The following is a 16,181-nucleotide window of genomic DNA, read 5'->3' as shown; positions in this document are numbered from 1 at the left end:
AGACAGTTATTCAAGTACAAGGTACAAAACCCCCATGTGTTCTGTCTCTGTTCTTCAAAGTTTGTATTTAAATATATGATCTTGCAAGCTTGATGGCAGAAGCCTGATCAGTCAAAAAGGTTCAATTTTCTTTTTTTCCCCACTGTCCAGTAATTCCTTGCAGAGCTGCCGAACATATACACGTGTTAAAGAGCAGTAAACACTCCACAACCTCACTCCCTTAGAATTGGTACCCAAGGAAGATCTGAGCTTTCAGGAACCCAGAGGCAAAGAGTTACAGGCAAATAGCTATTTGCTAATTATACTTCCAGGACTGACACTATTGAAAAATGTGGTGATCCCTCAGGCCATGTTTTCTCAAAATTATCAAGGATCTGAGAAAGCAGAGTCTATTTCTCAAGCTTTTACTCTTCTCTGAATCTCATTTTAAAATGAAAAAAGGGAATATCTTTCAAACAGCCACAAGAATGTATTTTCATATTTTACATTTATTATTCAAATTAAATGTGATAAATGCTTAACTATTGCTCCCACAGACCCAGTTCACTTTATGAGTTGCTCCCCACAAAAGCTTCATGACAGAATGGTCTTTTGCTAAGGATAAGCAGCATATCTGGAGAATTACTTATGTATTTATTTTACATCAAGGGCAACGAATACACACAGTTTTAAAAACAAGAAAATAGATCTTCCTTATTTAATTTTTATTTCTATCAGAAGAATAACATTGTACACTGGACAGAAAAACTACTCCTATTTCTCCTATTTCCAGCTCAAGAGCCAGAAATATATACTTCCCTGGACACAAATAATGCATAAAAAGTATAAATGGATATGCAGCTGAAACAGTGCTTAGGTGCCTGAATCCATATGTCAACATGCAGTTTTTATGCACACACTAACACATGTATAATTAGCAGCCAATTTGCACACTATTCATCAAGAATAGCTAGGGCTGTGACAACAGACTCCAGCACTACTGCTGCTTGGCAGGGACACAGCCTTACACTCGACCACAATTTCTAAACCCTACTTTTTCAGGAAGACATTGACTCGGATTTCTGCCTTAGCTTAGCCACCCACTGGTGTCATTCTCATTTTGGGACAACAGCACTCAACCCACTGTAAATATGATCAATCAGCAACCCTGTGCATATGAAACAGATTGTGTCTGACAAGGCATTTTTTAGGAGTCTAGCTGAAGAGGAAACCTGCCTCAAAATTCCAAGCAGTAATGGAGATGACTGAATTTTATTTCATTATTAACTTCTTTAGCAGGGGAGTAGTTCACATTCTGAATAAGGGTCTCATCTGCCACATTAAAATGGAAGGGATGGTGGGGGGAGGGGGTGGGTCATGGGGAAGAAATCCTAGCAAGAAGACAGAATCTCACCTTTCCTTTCCCACTCAGCTCCCAAAATGAGCCCTGTGATGGACTCTGCATTTCACTTCAGAAGGCTGGGACACCTCTGTACTGAGGTGATGGAGGTTTGTAAATCTGCAGATCAGCTGGTGACACAGCCAGGTCCCGTGGTGCAGACACTGTGCATGTACTGCCAATACCAGGTCTAAGTCATCTCCAGGCAAGCACAAGAGAGAAACTGACCCATTGCTTCCTTCCCCCCAATTCCTTCCCACTGAAAAATACAAGATGTTCAAACCAAAAGCCTTCTTGTTTACAAGAATCACAGTTTGACTGCAGATGTTTTATCTTCCTTGTTCATCATACAAACCACTCTTGACCTTGTGCAATAATTGCTTGCTTTTCACTCAGGAGCCCTCCCTCTGCTGCTATTTACATTCAGGGTTGTGCTGCTTTGATCACTGAGCCATTTGTAACAAATGCCTTCCAAGATGGATAGTGATAAGTAGGACAGTCCCCTTTTTTCGTTCATGATTAATATCTAAAATAGCTGTAGAAACATTTTAATCAAATCAGATGGGAGGAGACACGTTAGCTCTGTTACCCAAAGGTACCTCAAGGAAGCCTGCTAAAAAACTACTTTGTGGAGTGGGAAGAGAGAGGGTAGTAGCTCTTGGGTCTCAGACTTCAGGGGTCACAATTCAAGTGGCCCCTGCAGGAGTCTCTGCAATCCCACTGGAATCACAAAACCATCTTCTGCCAATTGCCCGTGTGGGGGCCCACAAAATGCAACCTGCTGACGACTCCCAGCACAAAGGCTGCTCAGTGATGACTGTGACCAACCCAAAAAGCCACCAACAGGAGTGGGGAGCAGCGACTCCCACACCTACAGCAGCGTGGGATGGGCCAGGTGAGCAGGGCTCCAGCAGACACACAGGCAAATCAACAACTTCTGCACTGCAAGACCAACAGCATTTGAAAACTGTGGGTTTGCCCAACGGACTTACATTTGCAGAAATGCCCACTGGACACTTCCTGGGTTTTGTTTATTCCCACAAGCTCTGTGGAAGAACACATTCTTACTGCATACATAATCCATATCAGTTAACTCTCACCTCAAGCTGTTCCAGAAATTAAAAAACAGATGCAGTACTGACATTTGTTGTGGAAGGTCATATCTGTAAAGAGGTAAGTATCATATTTTCTTTTGTTTTCAAAGGAAGGCAAATTAAAATCCTGACAAAGAGTGTCTTAGTACTCTCTAACTTAGGCTGAAGAACACTACTAATAAGACATTCCACTTAAGGTGGTGCTTGCTATGTTCACTTTCCAAATATAGAAGGTAGCAAAAAATACCATGGAGACGTCAAGATTTGACTAGACTCTACTGTTCATATTGTTCTTACACAGTGGGGTTTAAGCTACAGGCATAATAGTCTATACTAAAGGATGTTCTTAAGGGCTCTGAGTAGCAAATTAATTGTATGGTTTATCACTGGGTTTCAAATGCTCTGTGAAGGAAAACCTGTGCAACTATTTACTAATTAACAACTGACTGTAATAGGGTCAATTACTAACGTTGACAAAGAATTTTCTCATTATGAACATGAAGCTCTCTCTCTTCAAGCCAGGCAATGGCCCCATACATATATTAAACGAGCTGTCGATGAAATAATATTTCAAATATTACTTCTGAGCAAGCACATTTGGCTACAGAAGTTAAGGACATGAGCAAAGCATATGCCACATAATCCCCCACTAAAATTTGGGGTTTTAAGAAGTTTAAAGAAATACCACCTACTCAAGAAGCACGTAGGAGGTACTATAAAAAGAAGACAGAACCACTATTAATGGGATTTATAAGGAAGAGAGGGCAAAAGATAACACCTGAAAATCTCTAGCACTTTATATGGCATTTGTTATCTTCAAAGCATTGCACAAATGTTAACTAATTAATCCTCACATTCTTCTGCCAGGTGATAGGAGACAAAGTTTAATTTTAATAGCTGGAGCAAGATTCACACAGAAAGGAAGTGATCTGCAAGAGGCAAAAGGAAGGCAGCACCAGAACAAACCAGGACACAGCTGATCCTAGAGCAGCACAACCCCACAGTCATGGTGTGCCACATCCAGGAAAACTGAGGAGGGGGAGAGAAAAAGTCTATTTGCAGTCACCCAACAAACAGGCTGTATGACTCTAAACCCAGAGACAACAGACAGGACATCATCAAAACAGTCACAAATTAAGTTACCTTTCTTATCTGTGTTCTGCAAGCGTGCAATTCACAGCACCCTCCACCAATGCTACCAGCCACTCACAGCTGACACAGGGCCAAAGCTAAAGACTTGCTTTGCTATCACAATCTTTTGCCATTCACAAGCTTGAAAAGGTGGCAGGAACAAGGTAAACAACAACTTATTTACAAAGTGACCCTGGGAGCACCAAGAAATTTAAGGCAATGCTAGTTAGTGCAATGCAATTTGCAGCCAGAGTTTTTCCATTCCTCCAGCCACAGCTCTCAAGAAATACCTCACTACTTCCATTTTATTGAAACAGAGAATTCAAGGAACTCCATCACCAAAAGGCAAAAGAAATGGCCAACAACAGAACAAGCACCTCTTCCATCACCAACTGCTCAGGACACCATGAACTCACTCCTGGGCAGAAACAGCAGTTCTGATGACACCACGCTTGCAGGGCCTCCAACATCCCAGGGCCTCTGAGCTAAACAGGTGCTGTGGCATCAAATTCAATGGATTGAAAACATCCCTCCATAAGGCATGGGGTGAAGTAACAAAGCCAGGGTTTGATTTGGGAAGGGCATCTGAGGACACACAGCATAGCCCACAGCAGAGTTTTACAAATCCATGTTTTGAAGAGGGAATGGACAAAGTATGAATACAGTGGGGGAACAGCAAGTAAGGAATTTGTCTCTGCAATACCCTCCCTCTGACTGCCAGGAAACACTGTCCAAAGAGGCTCCTGTGGTACAAACAGTAACTGGATGGGAAGAGGCACTCCTGAATTCAAGCCCAAATGCCACAACAGGAAACAGCACCTGAGCACTGCAGTGGTGAAGCAGCGCTCACACCCTGCCTGCAAACTCACCAGAGGCAAACCACTGCTGCATGCTGCAGGGCTACATGCAGCACAGAGGGAATCATGGCCAAGCCCTCCCTGCAGGCCGGGATTCACAAGTCAGTGTCAGGGCTCACTAGTGCGTTCCTGTAACCCTACTGGCAAGGATTAAGGAAGTACTTGAGGAGCAGGAAGCTGGAAATGTTCCTTCCAAGCCCTTCTTTGAAGGCACTGCGTTTGAGTGGCACCAGGTCACAAAATCTGCTTCCCAACAGTGCTCAGCCAGCCGGACTCTTGACTCAGTTTCTCTGTCATTAAGCCAACACTCGGAAGACAAACTGATCTTTGCCACACTGGTATGAGATAATATTCATCAGTGTTTGCAAAGCAAACAGACCCAGATGCAAAATCCTGTAGGAAGCAGTGGCTGCCTTCTGCTAGGGAAGGCACAGCACCTTCAGAGGAAATGCTAATCCACCTTGGTGTAAAACTCCTTCCCAGTGCTTCCCAATTGAAGAGTAAATTCAGTCCTTTGAGCATGAAATACAGTCAACAATTGTAATAAACCAAATAGGGATAAACCAAACAGGGAACCCACAACTTCCTCACAGCTCTCCAACTCATTCAAGAAATAAAACTACAGCAGGCAGAGATCCCCTCACCATCTTTCTCACGTGCGTGTCACACACTCACAGTGATGCTGAAGGTAACAAATTAACAGCTTACATTAGAAGATACTGAAACATATTTTTCATTCAGCTTTGTTGGTTCTCTTTTATATATGTAGCCACCTTCAATTCTGGGTCAAAAAATGAGCCCTATTTTTCAGAAGTGCTATGTATGCACAACTCTAGCTGCTGTTCCAGGTGCACGGCAAGCAGTCAGCACTTCCAGAAAAACTAACTAACAAACAAAACAAAAGCCAAAAAACCAAAACACATTGGGATACATGAAAAAAGACTGGCTGGAAGGGAAAAATGTTTCTCATTGACCTACCAAGCAGCTGGTATTACCTTTAGTTTAACTTTACACACTGAGAACCACCTGATTTAACAGCCTTGCATTGACTCAAAATAAATTAAAAGCAGGTTTTGCTATGTTCACAGCTGTAAAGCTGTAAACTAGTTTTTCAATCCTCAAGTACAGCGAGTTACGTATTTCAAGATGAAAAATCACACCTTCAAGTGCAAGATAATGCAAATTGGAAGAAATAATTTAAACTACTTGTACACAGCAAAGGGGAAAGAATTAGCTGAATCAACGCTCAGTGAAGACATCTGCTCAGCATGAAGCATCACAGAGCAAATAAACTGCTGTGGCAAAGTAAGAAAGGTAAGTAATAATAATGTGGATAAATTAAAATGGCTTTGTATAATTTCACTGACAACAGCAGGGCCCCTCTGCACATCTCAAAGACACCAGCTCTGCAACACAAAAGGTCAAAGAGGGCAACCAGAACAATTAGGAACAATAGATTCATATGAAGAAAGATGGGGAAAATATCTTTTAATCTACAAAGAAAAATCACAGGAAAATATTTACATTAACATAAAATGAATGTTACAGTAAGATAAAGTCTGACAGTCATAGTGGATATAGTAGGAAATACCAGAAATAACTCCGTGTGTTTAGCTATTTTGAAGGGAGGGAAAATTCAGTCCACTTGTAACTCCCTTGGTCCACAGTATATGCTCAATCTGAGGAATGCACTGCCACAAGTATCACTGAGAAAACTACTGCATACATTAAAGATGAGCCACAGAGGAAAAAAATTCACACTGAGACCTCTCCAGCATTTAGGGAGAGTTCAGCCTGACTTCAGTTTCACTTGAAATCAATGAAGTGAAGATAGCAGAGATCTGTGATTTTTGATCAAGCTTAATGCAAAAGTTGTTCAGAATGCACGGCACTTCTTCTCCCTCCTGAATGAGCCGAGAGCCATGGCCCTGCCAGGGGCAAAAGGCTACATCAGGCAGGGCAGAATCTTTCTGTCCCACAAAGGCAATTCTAATATTAGTACAGAATAAGCATATGGCAATTAGCAATTCCACACTTGATTTGTATGAACTAGGTGAGCACTCCACAGTCATGCATTTCCAAATATGTTTCAGATCACTTGTGCATAAAAAGATTAACGTAATTTTTCATTAATTATTAGCTTCATTTGCCCGGGCAGAAGGATGAACTGTAGTTCATGATAATAAATGCAATAAAGTACTGTTTTAAAGCATGCCTTCATTAATCTTTTGAGCTATTTATGCTAAATTCTGTGGATTAAAAAAAAAAAAAAAAGGAAGAAAAATCAGACTTTAAAGTATTTCTGGAAGTCTAGGAGCCTCCCTGAGGTAAGCAGCGCTCTAGTCAGCGCAACGTCAATGAAGCACACCCGATTCTGGGGAGCGCAGCGGGATGGACAGCGCCACATGCGAGGGGCGCAGGGGCGGGGGTGCCCGCGGCGGGGGTGCCGCACACAGGTGCACAAAGCCGAGCGCGGCAGCTCCTCTGCGGCACAGCCGCCGCCGGGGGAAATCCTCTGGAAACCCTCTGCCACCGCACCGCTTTCCACACGAAACTTGGGACCGAAGCGCCGCCGGTCGGAGCCCCCGGGGCCGGGGCAGCCGGGGCCCCAGCCCGCCGCCGCTCGGGGAGCGGCAGCCGCACGCTGAGGAGCGCTTCCTCCGGGCGGTGGTTTGGGAGGCAGAGAGAAAGGGAAAGGAGGGAAAGGGGAAGCGGGAGAGCAGCACGCGGGCTGAGCGCTGGGAAGACACCCGGGAGCAGCGCTGCCGGAGCCCGGCCATGCCGGGCTGTGCCGTGCCGAGCCGAGCCCGCCCGCGGCGGCGGCGGGTGCGAGCGGCGGGGGAGCCGCCGCGCCCGGCCCCGGGGGCCCGTCCCGCTCCCAACTTTCGCCCAACTCCGCCGGCCGCGCCGCGCCCCCGCCCCGGCCCGGGGACGAGGGACACCCCGCGCCGCCCCCGCCGCCCCCCGGCGCCACTCACCGCCAGGCCGAGCAGCAGCAGCGGCAGCGGCGGGAGCCGCCCGCGGCGCCGCGCAGCCCCCGCGCCCTGCCCCGGCGCTGCCATCCCGCCGCCGCGCCGGACCCGCTCCGGACCCGCCGCCGCTGCGGCTGCTGCCACGTCTGGCGGCGCAGGCGCGCTCGCCGCCACCGCCCGCCCGCGCCGCGGCATGACGGGGGCTGTAGTCCGGCCCGCGCCGGGGATGCTCATCCCCCGAGGCACGATGCCGCTCCCGCAGCCATCCCGCGCAGGGAAATAAACGCCCAACCCCTACCGACATGCTACCCAAAATCCCCGTCCCGTTTGCTTCAGCAGAGGTTAAAAAAGTTCGAGCTCTTTTCTCACGTCCCACTGACTCCCGTCCGGGGTTCTTTGTGCCTCCACCTCTCTCCCGGCCTGTGCCTTACTCCAAAGAGGCTTCTGGCACACAGCCTCTTTCGTGATGCTTGTTTGTCAGGGGTTTTAAAAGCTTTAGCGGATCTTAGATCTGGAATAAGAGGTGAATATGGGAACAAAAAATAATTAAAGGGGAGAGAGAGTTAACTGGTAGAGAGGATTAGAAACTAGGACCTGCTGTCTTTGGAAGTTGTTCCAACTCATTAAATCCTAAAGGTGAACCCTGTTTATCCTCACACGTTGGCAATGATGGCAAAGTGCAAGCAAATAAATAAATACACTGAGTCTGACCGGGATCAATTTGTGCAGCCTCCATTATAATCACGGTATTGGAATGGTTGCTGCATCCAGACGAACAAATCGGTCTGTGCCCCGAGTCTGGCACATCCAGTGAGCTAGCTGTGCCTCGCAAGGACATCCCAGATGTCCTGCCAGTAATCTTCAGGTCAAGGCAGGTCAGCCACGTTATAATTGGCTTCCCACAAACAGAAGGGATCTTCACCTACCGCCCAGTGGCTGCATGAAATTCTTCCTTGGCTCAGAAACATCAAAGGAAAATCAAAGGCATCTTCGAGCCTGATCCTTACAGCTGACTGTCACCCGAGCATTAGACTAAGAGGCTGGCTGCAAGGGAGCAATTTGTAGATCCACACAGCTGACTGATCACTTCAAGTGGTGATGATGAAAACTGAATGACGTTGACATTAACAAGTCCCCTGGTGGAAATACAATTTTGCAAAGTAGAAATACACATAGAGAAATTTATTACTATTAACATTTACACTTTTGTGGCATCTTTTGCAGCAGAATCGGAGCACACTTTCTCAGTCACAGCTGGATAACCTTTAGCAAATCATTTCACAGTGCTATGCCTCGCTTCCCATCTGCAAAAGGCCTTGGTTAGCCTGCCTTAAAACAAGGTTAGCAATCCTCAGCTCTTGCTAAAATGCACACATGAGGCACAGCCCTGGAGCCATCAGAAGGAGTTTGGGATTAGAAGGGATGGATGGCTGAAGGGAGACTTAGGGAAGGAAAAAGCATGAATCTTTTCACTTCACAGTTGAAGGACCCAAAACAAAACATCCTTTATGCTAAATATCTGTACCCCTAATGTATATGCTATCCGCACTGCCTCCTCTCACCTGCAGTCCTTACTGACTGCACTGGGATGGACGGATGGACAGATGGGTGGGCTCCACTAGTTACCACCACTGCTGGTGCCAACCTCCCAGCCTGTGATAATCAGCCTTCTAGTAAAAGGGTCTGGATCTCCAGTTCAATCCCAGTTCAAATAAGCTCTCAAATCTTCCAGGAATAGGTAACCTCTTCTAGATGCTGTTCATCTTCAAATCCCCAGCCTATAGCTGAAAAGCTTCTGCATGCAACTACCCCGACACATCCAGACCTCTAATCTCAGCTGGATATCCAGATCCTCAAAGACTGCTTGAGTCCTCCTGTGACTCTTTTGTGTAGAAAAATGTTATATCTTCTGATGCTTCACATCACAGTTACCATTATCAGGCAATGTAAAAGTAACCTCAGTGTGGTAGAATTTTCTGTGCTGTGTCATAACCATACAGGATGTGCTGCCATTGTGATAGGAAAGGATAAAATCATGGGAACATGGTTGTTTTGTCACAGCAGTACATTTTTATCATGATGGCAAGAGGAAACATTCTCAGGAAGAAAGAAAAAAGAAGACAAGCTATTTCAAACTGAGCTTCTGAAAGGTTATATAAAAAATCCAGTTTGGGAAGCTGCAGTTTTTATATACAGGAGAATATAGAAAAGGTATCCATGTGGCAACCACAGCTTCTTTCGTTCCGTTCAGCTCAGTAATTTGTATTGACATGACAGGCACTGCCAAAACTTAAGAGACAAGATCATTGAGCATCTGTCGCAGGTCAAAATAATATATCAAGTATCAGCTCTAGACAAGGCTTTACACAGTGGCAACTACTTAATCAATCCAGTCGTGCATTACTAATGAACTCATTACAGTTGTATCTCAGTGCACTGCTTTCCAGTATCCCAAGTTTGCCCTGTATCTGTTTGACATTAATATCACATGTTGCTTGATTCTCTGTAATTGTAATATTTGTATATGGCACTGCAAAACACTGTGAAAGCATTCATTTATTCACCACTGAGAAGAAAGCATTACTACCCTTGGATTATGGATCAGAAAACAGTAGCAGTGAGATTATATGGTTTGCTCAAGGCTATAAAACCAGACAGTTTCAGATCATGTTCATTTCCAAAGCCTGCACTGGGTCTGCTAATCCTTACTTGAGTATCTACATTCAAACACCTCTTTTACCAAGAATAAAATACAAAACTGGACTGACAGTAAGTATGTCTGTAAGGAATTACACTTTCCACATTTTCTCTATGTTTCTGCTTTTTTTGACAGGCTTTATTCTTTGTTCTCTTTTTCACCTGAACAAGTCTCTGTTGGCTTCTCACAAAAGGTAAAATGAGTCACCTTTACCACAAAAAGTGATAGCAGAGCAGACAGAAAAAGATACAAGTCAAATTTCAAGCCATACGGAATCCAAGGGCAACACAGGCTCTGCTGGGACCCAAAACTACATGTCATTTGCCCAGAATGGAAGCATGATTTGCTCACTGCCTTAACTACACAAAGTTCTCTTCCTTCCTTCCTTCCTTCCTTCCTTCCTTCCTTCCTTCCTTCCTTCCTTCCTTCCTTCCAGCAACATCTCTTCCTTCTTTAGTTCAGCTTCAGCCAACTGATTTTGATCTGCAGGCTTATCTCCTGTAAGTTTTGTGACATCTGTGTGTGGCACTGATTGCATCAGCTGAAAAGAGAGTAGGAGCTGGTTGCCATCAACAGATTGATGGTATCATAGCCCTGGGCTCCTCATGACCTTCCTACAGCTCTTCAGCATATGATGAAAAGGAAGAGACAGGACCAGCCCCTGTAGGACTTCACGTGGGAGTGGTCTCAGAGAAGAGGCACAGCTGTACATTGCTTTTCTCCAGCTGATGTCTGTCAGAGGGGAGAGCCTGAAGGCAGCTTTCCACTCCTTCAGCCTCCTCAGCATCTGACAGCAGGGCTGCAGATGCAGCATATCCATCCACATAACTCAACTAGCAAGTTCCATGGAATACCATTACCACACTATAATCATGGATACAAAGGTGCAGCTGTTACATAAAGGATTGTTTCTTAGGCACACATTCTAGTTTCATACTGTTGCATGAACTCTTTTTAACACTATTTTAAAATACATCATGAGTCTCAAGAGACTGCTGTTATTCAAGCTGTGACATATTGTGCTTTTCACCTGGTTCTCTCACTGAGGTCAATGGGAATGGCATGGAGGCAAGCTGGGATGGAGTTTAGTTGGAATGCTTCAGTAGCAGTGCTCTGTAATGGTGCTCTCTGCAGCATAGAGCTCTGGGCCTCCATTTGCTACATCATATCCTTTTACAGTTCGGAGACCTAGAAGGCCTCTGGACTTTTTGTACAGTCCTCGAACAGCACAAAAAAAAAATATACACATACAGTGTGCTTTCTTGGGAATTTTACTTTTGTACTTTATGGTTGTTGTTTCCTTCATTCTAGAATAAAAGTACTTTTGGACCACAGGTAGACAGATGCTCTTTATATATAAGAGGAAAAAACCAGTCAGTACTGCAGGAATCAGTTAAAAGTTGAGTACAGATATTTTCCATTATAGTTTTTATTGCTTTCTCTAAGTCTGAGGTCTGCATGCCCTTTACATTTAAGAGGCCCTACTGTTAAGAACACTGTCGTTTCTTTGACTGAGTCTCCAAAGCTGGATATAATGTGTTCCTGAGTAAAATAAAAACCTTCTACAGAACAGGCACCTTGCTGGTAGGTAGTTGATAATTTATGTCTCACAGTTACCTGCTGAGACAATAGTTAAACAAGATTAAAACAACCATTGGAGTCTAGCTGTTGTGCACTGACTGCCGCACAGCTGCATGTTCCCCAGCTACTGTGGTCAACAGTTTTCCAGTGATTTGCAGAAAATATTTAGGCTTTAAAAAATATTTAGGCTGCTTTACCTTTACTGTATCTTCAGGAAAATGTTGAACAATGAGCTTGTGAAGAGGGCAGAGATCTGAATTCAATGCAGAGTCCAACCACACGTTTCCTGCATGAGGATTTACATGTCATGTGATCTATGGGGGCTGACGTCTCCTCCTATAAATCAAAAATAGGTGCATAAGAGGAGTTTAGCTAATACCCCCTGGATGGTGATGACCTACATACTCCAGTAACAGGGGCCTGTCTGGTTATTTTTGAACAATATAGGTCGCTATTCTGCTGGCAAAATGTTTGACTTCAATATGGAAGTTCACATAACAGGACTGATTCTGCCATGTTCATCGGGGTAGCCTTGCACCAACAGAGAAGGTGGGGCTTCTCCTGCAAGTAGAGTTATTATGCCTCTGGTCTGGGTGCACAAAATATTAATCCAAATGAAGGACCAAATATAAAGACAGGACTATGAAAATACAATCAAATTACTGTTTGGTGTAAAACAATGTTTGCACTACTGGCCTCAGTATTTAGTGGAGCTGTATCCATTCACAGTAGCTGTGCATCTGTCTTCATATTATGTCCAAAAATGTATTAACATTCAACCATCAGCACATATTTACTGCAGACTATGTTCTACTAAAATATTTTTCATACATCTATCCTTTGAGAATATAACCAATACATCTAATATATACATATTCAGTACTTTTCCCTCTCCATACATAGATAGATACCTTTGTATCTACTTTTTCACACATGTGTACACACACACATGCACACATATACATGGTATGTATCAGAGATGCCTTGTGTGGATTTACATGATTTTATATTAGTAAATATCCAGTCATTATTGGGTTTTCCCCTCCATTTGCAGATTTCTTGGAATTAGTTTGTGTGATTAAATAATGCCTGTTTGAGCTTAAGATCAGCAGACTACATTAAGTGTATGACTATGCAGTCAGCAGCTACAACATGTAATATGGCAGAGTTTAATGAGGGATTTTCCTGCTGGAAGACCTTGTCTTTGCAAAGACCACTACTCAGAGCCATATGAAAGAATCTGTGCTGTGATGAAGCAAGCATGAAAAACTCCCCTAATCTTATGATCAAATCCCTTGGCTTTCTGCGGCTGTGCACTCAGAGTAGCAATTTAGCAATCCTGTAAGGAATTTACTAGGTCCTTAGGATTTTCTCTATAAACCTTCTTCCTTCCCTGCATATTGCAGTAACCCATCTTTTAGGAGGAAAACACCACAGAGAATGTTGCATAGAAAAAGAGATTGTAGAAGAAGCGGAGAAGCAAGTGGAAATAAGACCTTGATCCTAAACTCTTTGAATGTAATGGATTGACTTCAGCAGGCTTTGGCTCAATCCCTAGCTGTGAGGGAGGAAAGTCAGTAGGAAAAGGGAGGAAAAACAGCTGAGGATCAACAGGGAAAGAGAAGAAGTAGAAAGAAAAAGTATTGAAGAGAAAAGGAAAAAACCAGAAAGGGTGAAAGGTAGAGTGCCAAGGGAAAAGAGGCAGAAGAGTAATAGTGGACACCACTAAAACAGAAGTAGAGAGGAGTGAGGAAAAAAAAGTGAATGATCTGTGAAAGGGACTGTGCAGGACACTGATTTGCTCCTGGTTTTTAAGTTGGTTGCACATAGCAGAACCTCATGACCATGACTGAGACTGTCACTGTATTTGCCTGTTGATGTGCTTCCTGTGATGTCCTGTGCACCATGGCTCCCAAGTGTTCTCTGCCTTGAGGTTTCCCGTACATGGAGCAGCCTGGTGTGCACCTGGGTCTCCCCTTGGGTATGGGGGTAAGCTCCTGCAAAGTCAGTGGGAATGGAAGGAGCTCTGTGTCAGAGTAGCACACAGTCTTGCCTCTTGCTTCCACTGCAGCAATTAATAAATCATTTACCATAGGTCTTATAAGCACAAGATTGTTTTGCAGGCCAAGAACAGAAGTTAGGAGATCTGAATTTTGTTTCAAAGAATATTGACTGTTGCCTGTCACAAAGCTCTGGCAATTGTTAGTAAGTCTGTGCAATTTTTTTTTTCATTTTCTTCTCCTAAAATATGCATGCACATATTTGACTTTGGTTTTGGCCTCTTGGGAGCTCACAGGCTGAAAAGTATTCCCAGAATCAGACCAGAACTGATATCAATCTGTTGGAGATCATGATGAGCAAGGAAACATGATCAGGAACCAGTGTGAAGGGCGGCTCTATGAGAGACTGTAGAGATGCAGGTAGGGATGGTGGGCAAAACTCACGGGTGCATGAGGAGTCTGTGCTTGCATGAGGACACTGGGAACAGGGTCTAGGACTGAATGATGGATTGAATGAGGAAAACACAACTAAATTTTAAAAACTGGTGGATGAAACTTAAGGTAACAAGACAGGAGCTAGCAGGACAGAAGAAGCTGTAGACACACCCTCCCCCAGAGCCATTAGATTCCCAGATTTCTGCTCTCAGTCAGTATGTGCCTCTCACACTCTTATCTACAGATGGCAATTTGCTATTTCTATGAGTTAATTATGGTGTTTCAACAATCAGGATGGCGATGTGGAATTTTAGTGATGTCAAAGACAGAACATCACCTTCAAAATGAAAATTTTTTTGTCTGGATTGCTTTAAAAAAAAAGGGAGATCACATGCATACAAAACTCTGTTCAGAGGGAACAAAGTCACTCACTCAAAAAGTCAGGAGATGCCAGATAAAGAATGCTTGAAAAATCATAGTAGCCTCCCTTGAACGCAGTTTGTGGAATGGGGTTTTTAATGACACAATTATTTTTTCCTCATGGATTGCCTAAGCTATTTGTTGCAATAGTTGGGAGATGTATAATTAAAGGCAGGAGATAACTGAAAGGAAAAAGATGGTCTTATCGTTAATGCAATGTGACCTCTGCAACACCGGGCAAATTGCTTAAATGAAAATTTCCCCACATAATCTCTAAATGTTCATATCTCTGTTTCTGAGTATCCAGCTTGGTATCTGAACAGATTTGTAGAAATGCTGAGCACTCGTAAGAGAAACTGAATTGAATAGGAGCAGTGCAGTGAGTACTCAATGCTCTGTACAGCTGACTATTCTGAAATAGGAGATTTTTGACTGCTAAACTGTACACTCAAAATAGGAAACTCAACCATATATTCCCTGTCTGTGAAGTGGAAAGACATCCTGTTTTGTTCTACAATGTAATAGAAAGACAAGCTTATCACGGGCATGAAGCTCTTGAGCTCTTAAATTATAAACAACACACAGAGGTAAAACTCACATCAGAGGGAAGTCTGAGAAGCGTACAAGGAGGGAGGCAAGGGACGCACATGGATCATGGAAGTTAAAATATGAAAAGCTGTGCACCTACTGAGCACCCTCTACCCTGTACACTGAAAAAGGAAAGGGATTGTGGGGAAAAAAGTATGGTCAAATATTAACAGATGCCTGTTTATCTAAGAAAACTGTTTTAGAGGAAACGAGCAGTGACAAGACAAGGATGTTTTCAAAAACATTCTGCCAAGCCTATGCAAAAATTGTGTTAAGGACCTATAAAACTGAGATAATGATACTTTTCCTTGCAAGAAAAGTGCTTGGAGAACTGCTGGTGAAATCTGCTACAAGACTTAATGCATTTTTCTTTTCACAGGAACTATAAGATCTTACCAAGTGACTCCCAGATAACTCAAAGGATGAATCTGAAGACAATTTTAGTCAGTGGGAAGTTAGTTAATTTCAGGGATTTTGGAGCAAAATCCATGAGCCATCAAACCCAGTTCAATTTTATGAAGTGGCTTGATGTCATGAACTGTACACCCTAGAGACAAAACCACAGAGTTGAGGTTATTAGGGTGACATAAGCCAGGATCTGGGTTTGGTTTATTTCTTAAACAAGCCGTGTCTTGGCAGCAACCCAGAAAAAAAGCAATATACATAAAAACAATAAGAGAAAGGATAGCATGGTCATAAAACAGCCACTGAAGTCTGTGAAATATAGGAGGGGGACAGCACTGAGTCTCCAAAAAGGCATTGTCCAGCTGAACTAGTATAAAACAATAGAACAAGGTTTAGCTGAGGCTGCCAGGGTCACCTCAAGCTCATATCCCCACGTATGCTGCAGAAGGAACTTTGCTGAAAGGGACAGGGATTTTTCACTTTTGTCAGTTATCCAGCAGGAAAAGTGAGCACCTATTGAAGGCTCTTGCCAGTGACAACCAGCAAATGGTAGCACTAAAAGTGCAAAGGAATGCAGTGAATGTGATCTGAGAAATACAGGCTGACAGTGAAAAATGCTGCA

General features: G+C 43.6%; 1 protein-coding gene across 1 annotated transcript in view; it reads right to left on the bottom strand.

Annotated features, from left to right (window-relative positions):
• The window catches only part of PDIA5 (protein disulfide isomerase family A member 5), a 100,507-nt gene extending 92,985 nt beyond the window's left edge, over window positions 1-7,522 (bottom strand). Inside the window, exon 1 of the mRNA XM_030952378.1 lies at window positions 7,439-7,522. Coding sequence (XP_030808238.1) covers window positions 7,439-7,522 — 84 coding nt within the window. The remainder of the gene's footprint in view (window positions 1-7,438) is intronic.
• Between the last annotated feature and the right edge of the window lie 8,659 nt (window positions 7,523-16,181).

This window comes from Camarhynchus parvulus, chromosome 7 (genome assembly GCF_901933205.1).
Source record: "Camarhynchus parvulus chromosome 7, STF_HiC, whole genome shotgun sequence".
Taxonomy (NCBI): domain Eukaryota; kingdom Metazoa; phylum Chordata; class Aves; order Passeriformes; family Thraupidae; genus Camarhynchus; species Camarhynchus parvulus.
Note: the sequence above shows the minus strand (reverse complement) of the source record. Positions and strands in the feature narration are given on the sequence as shown.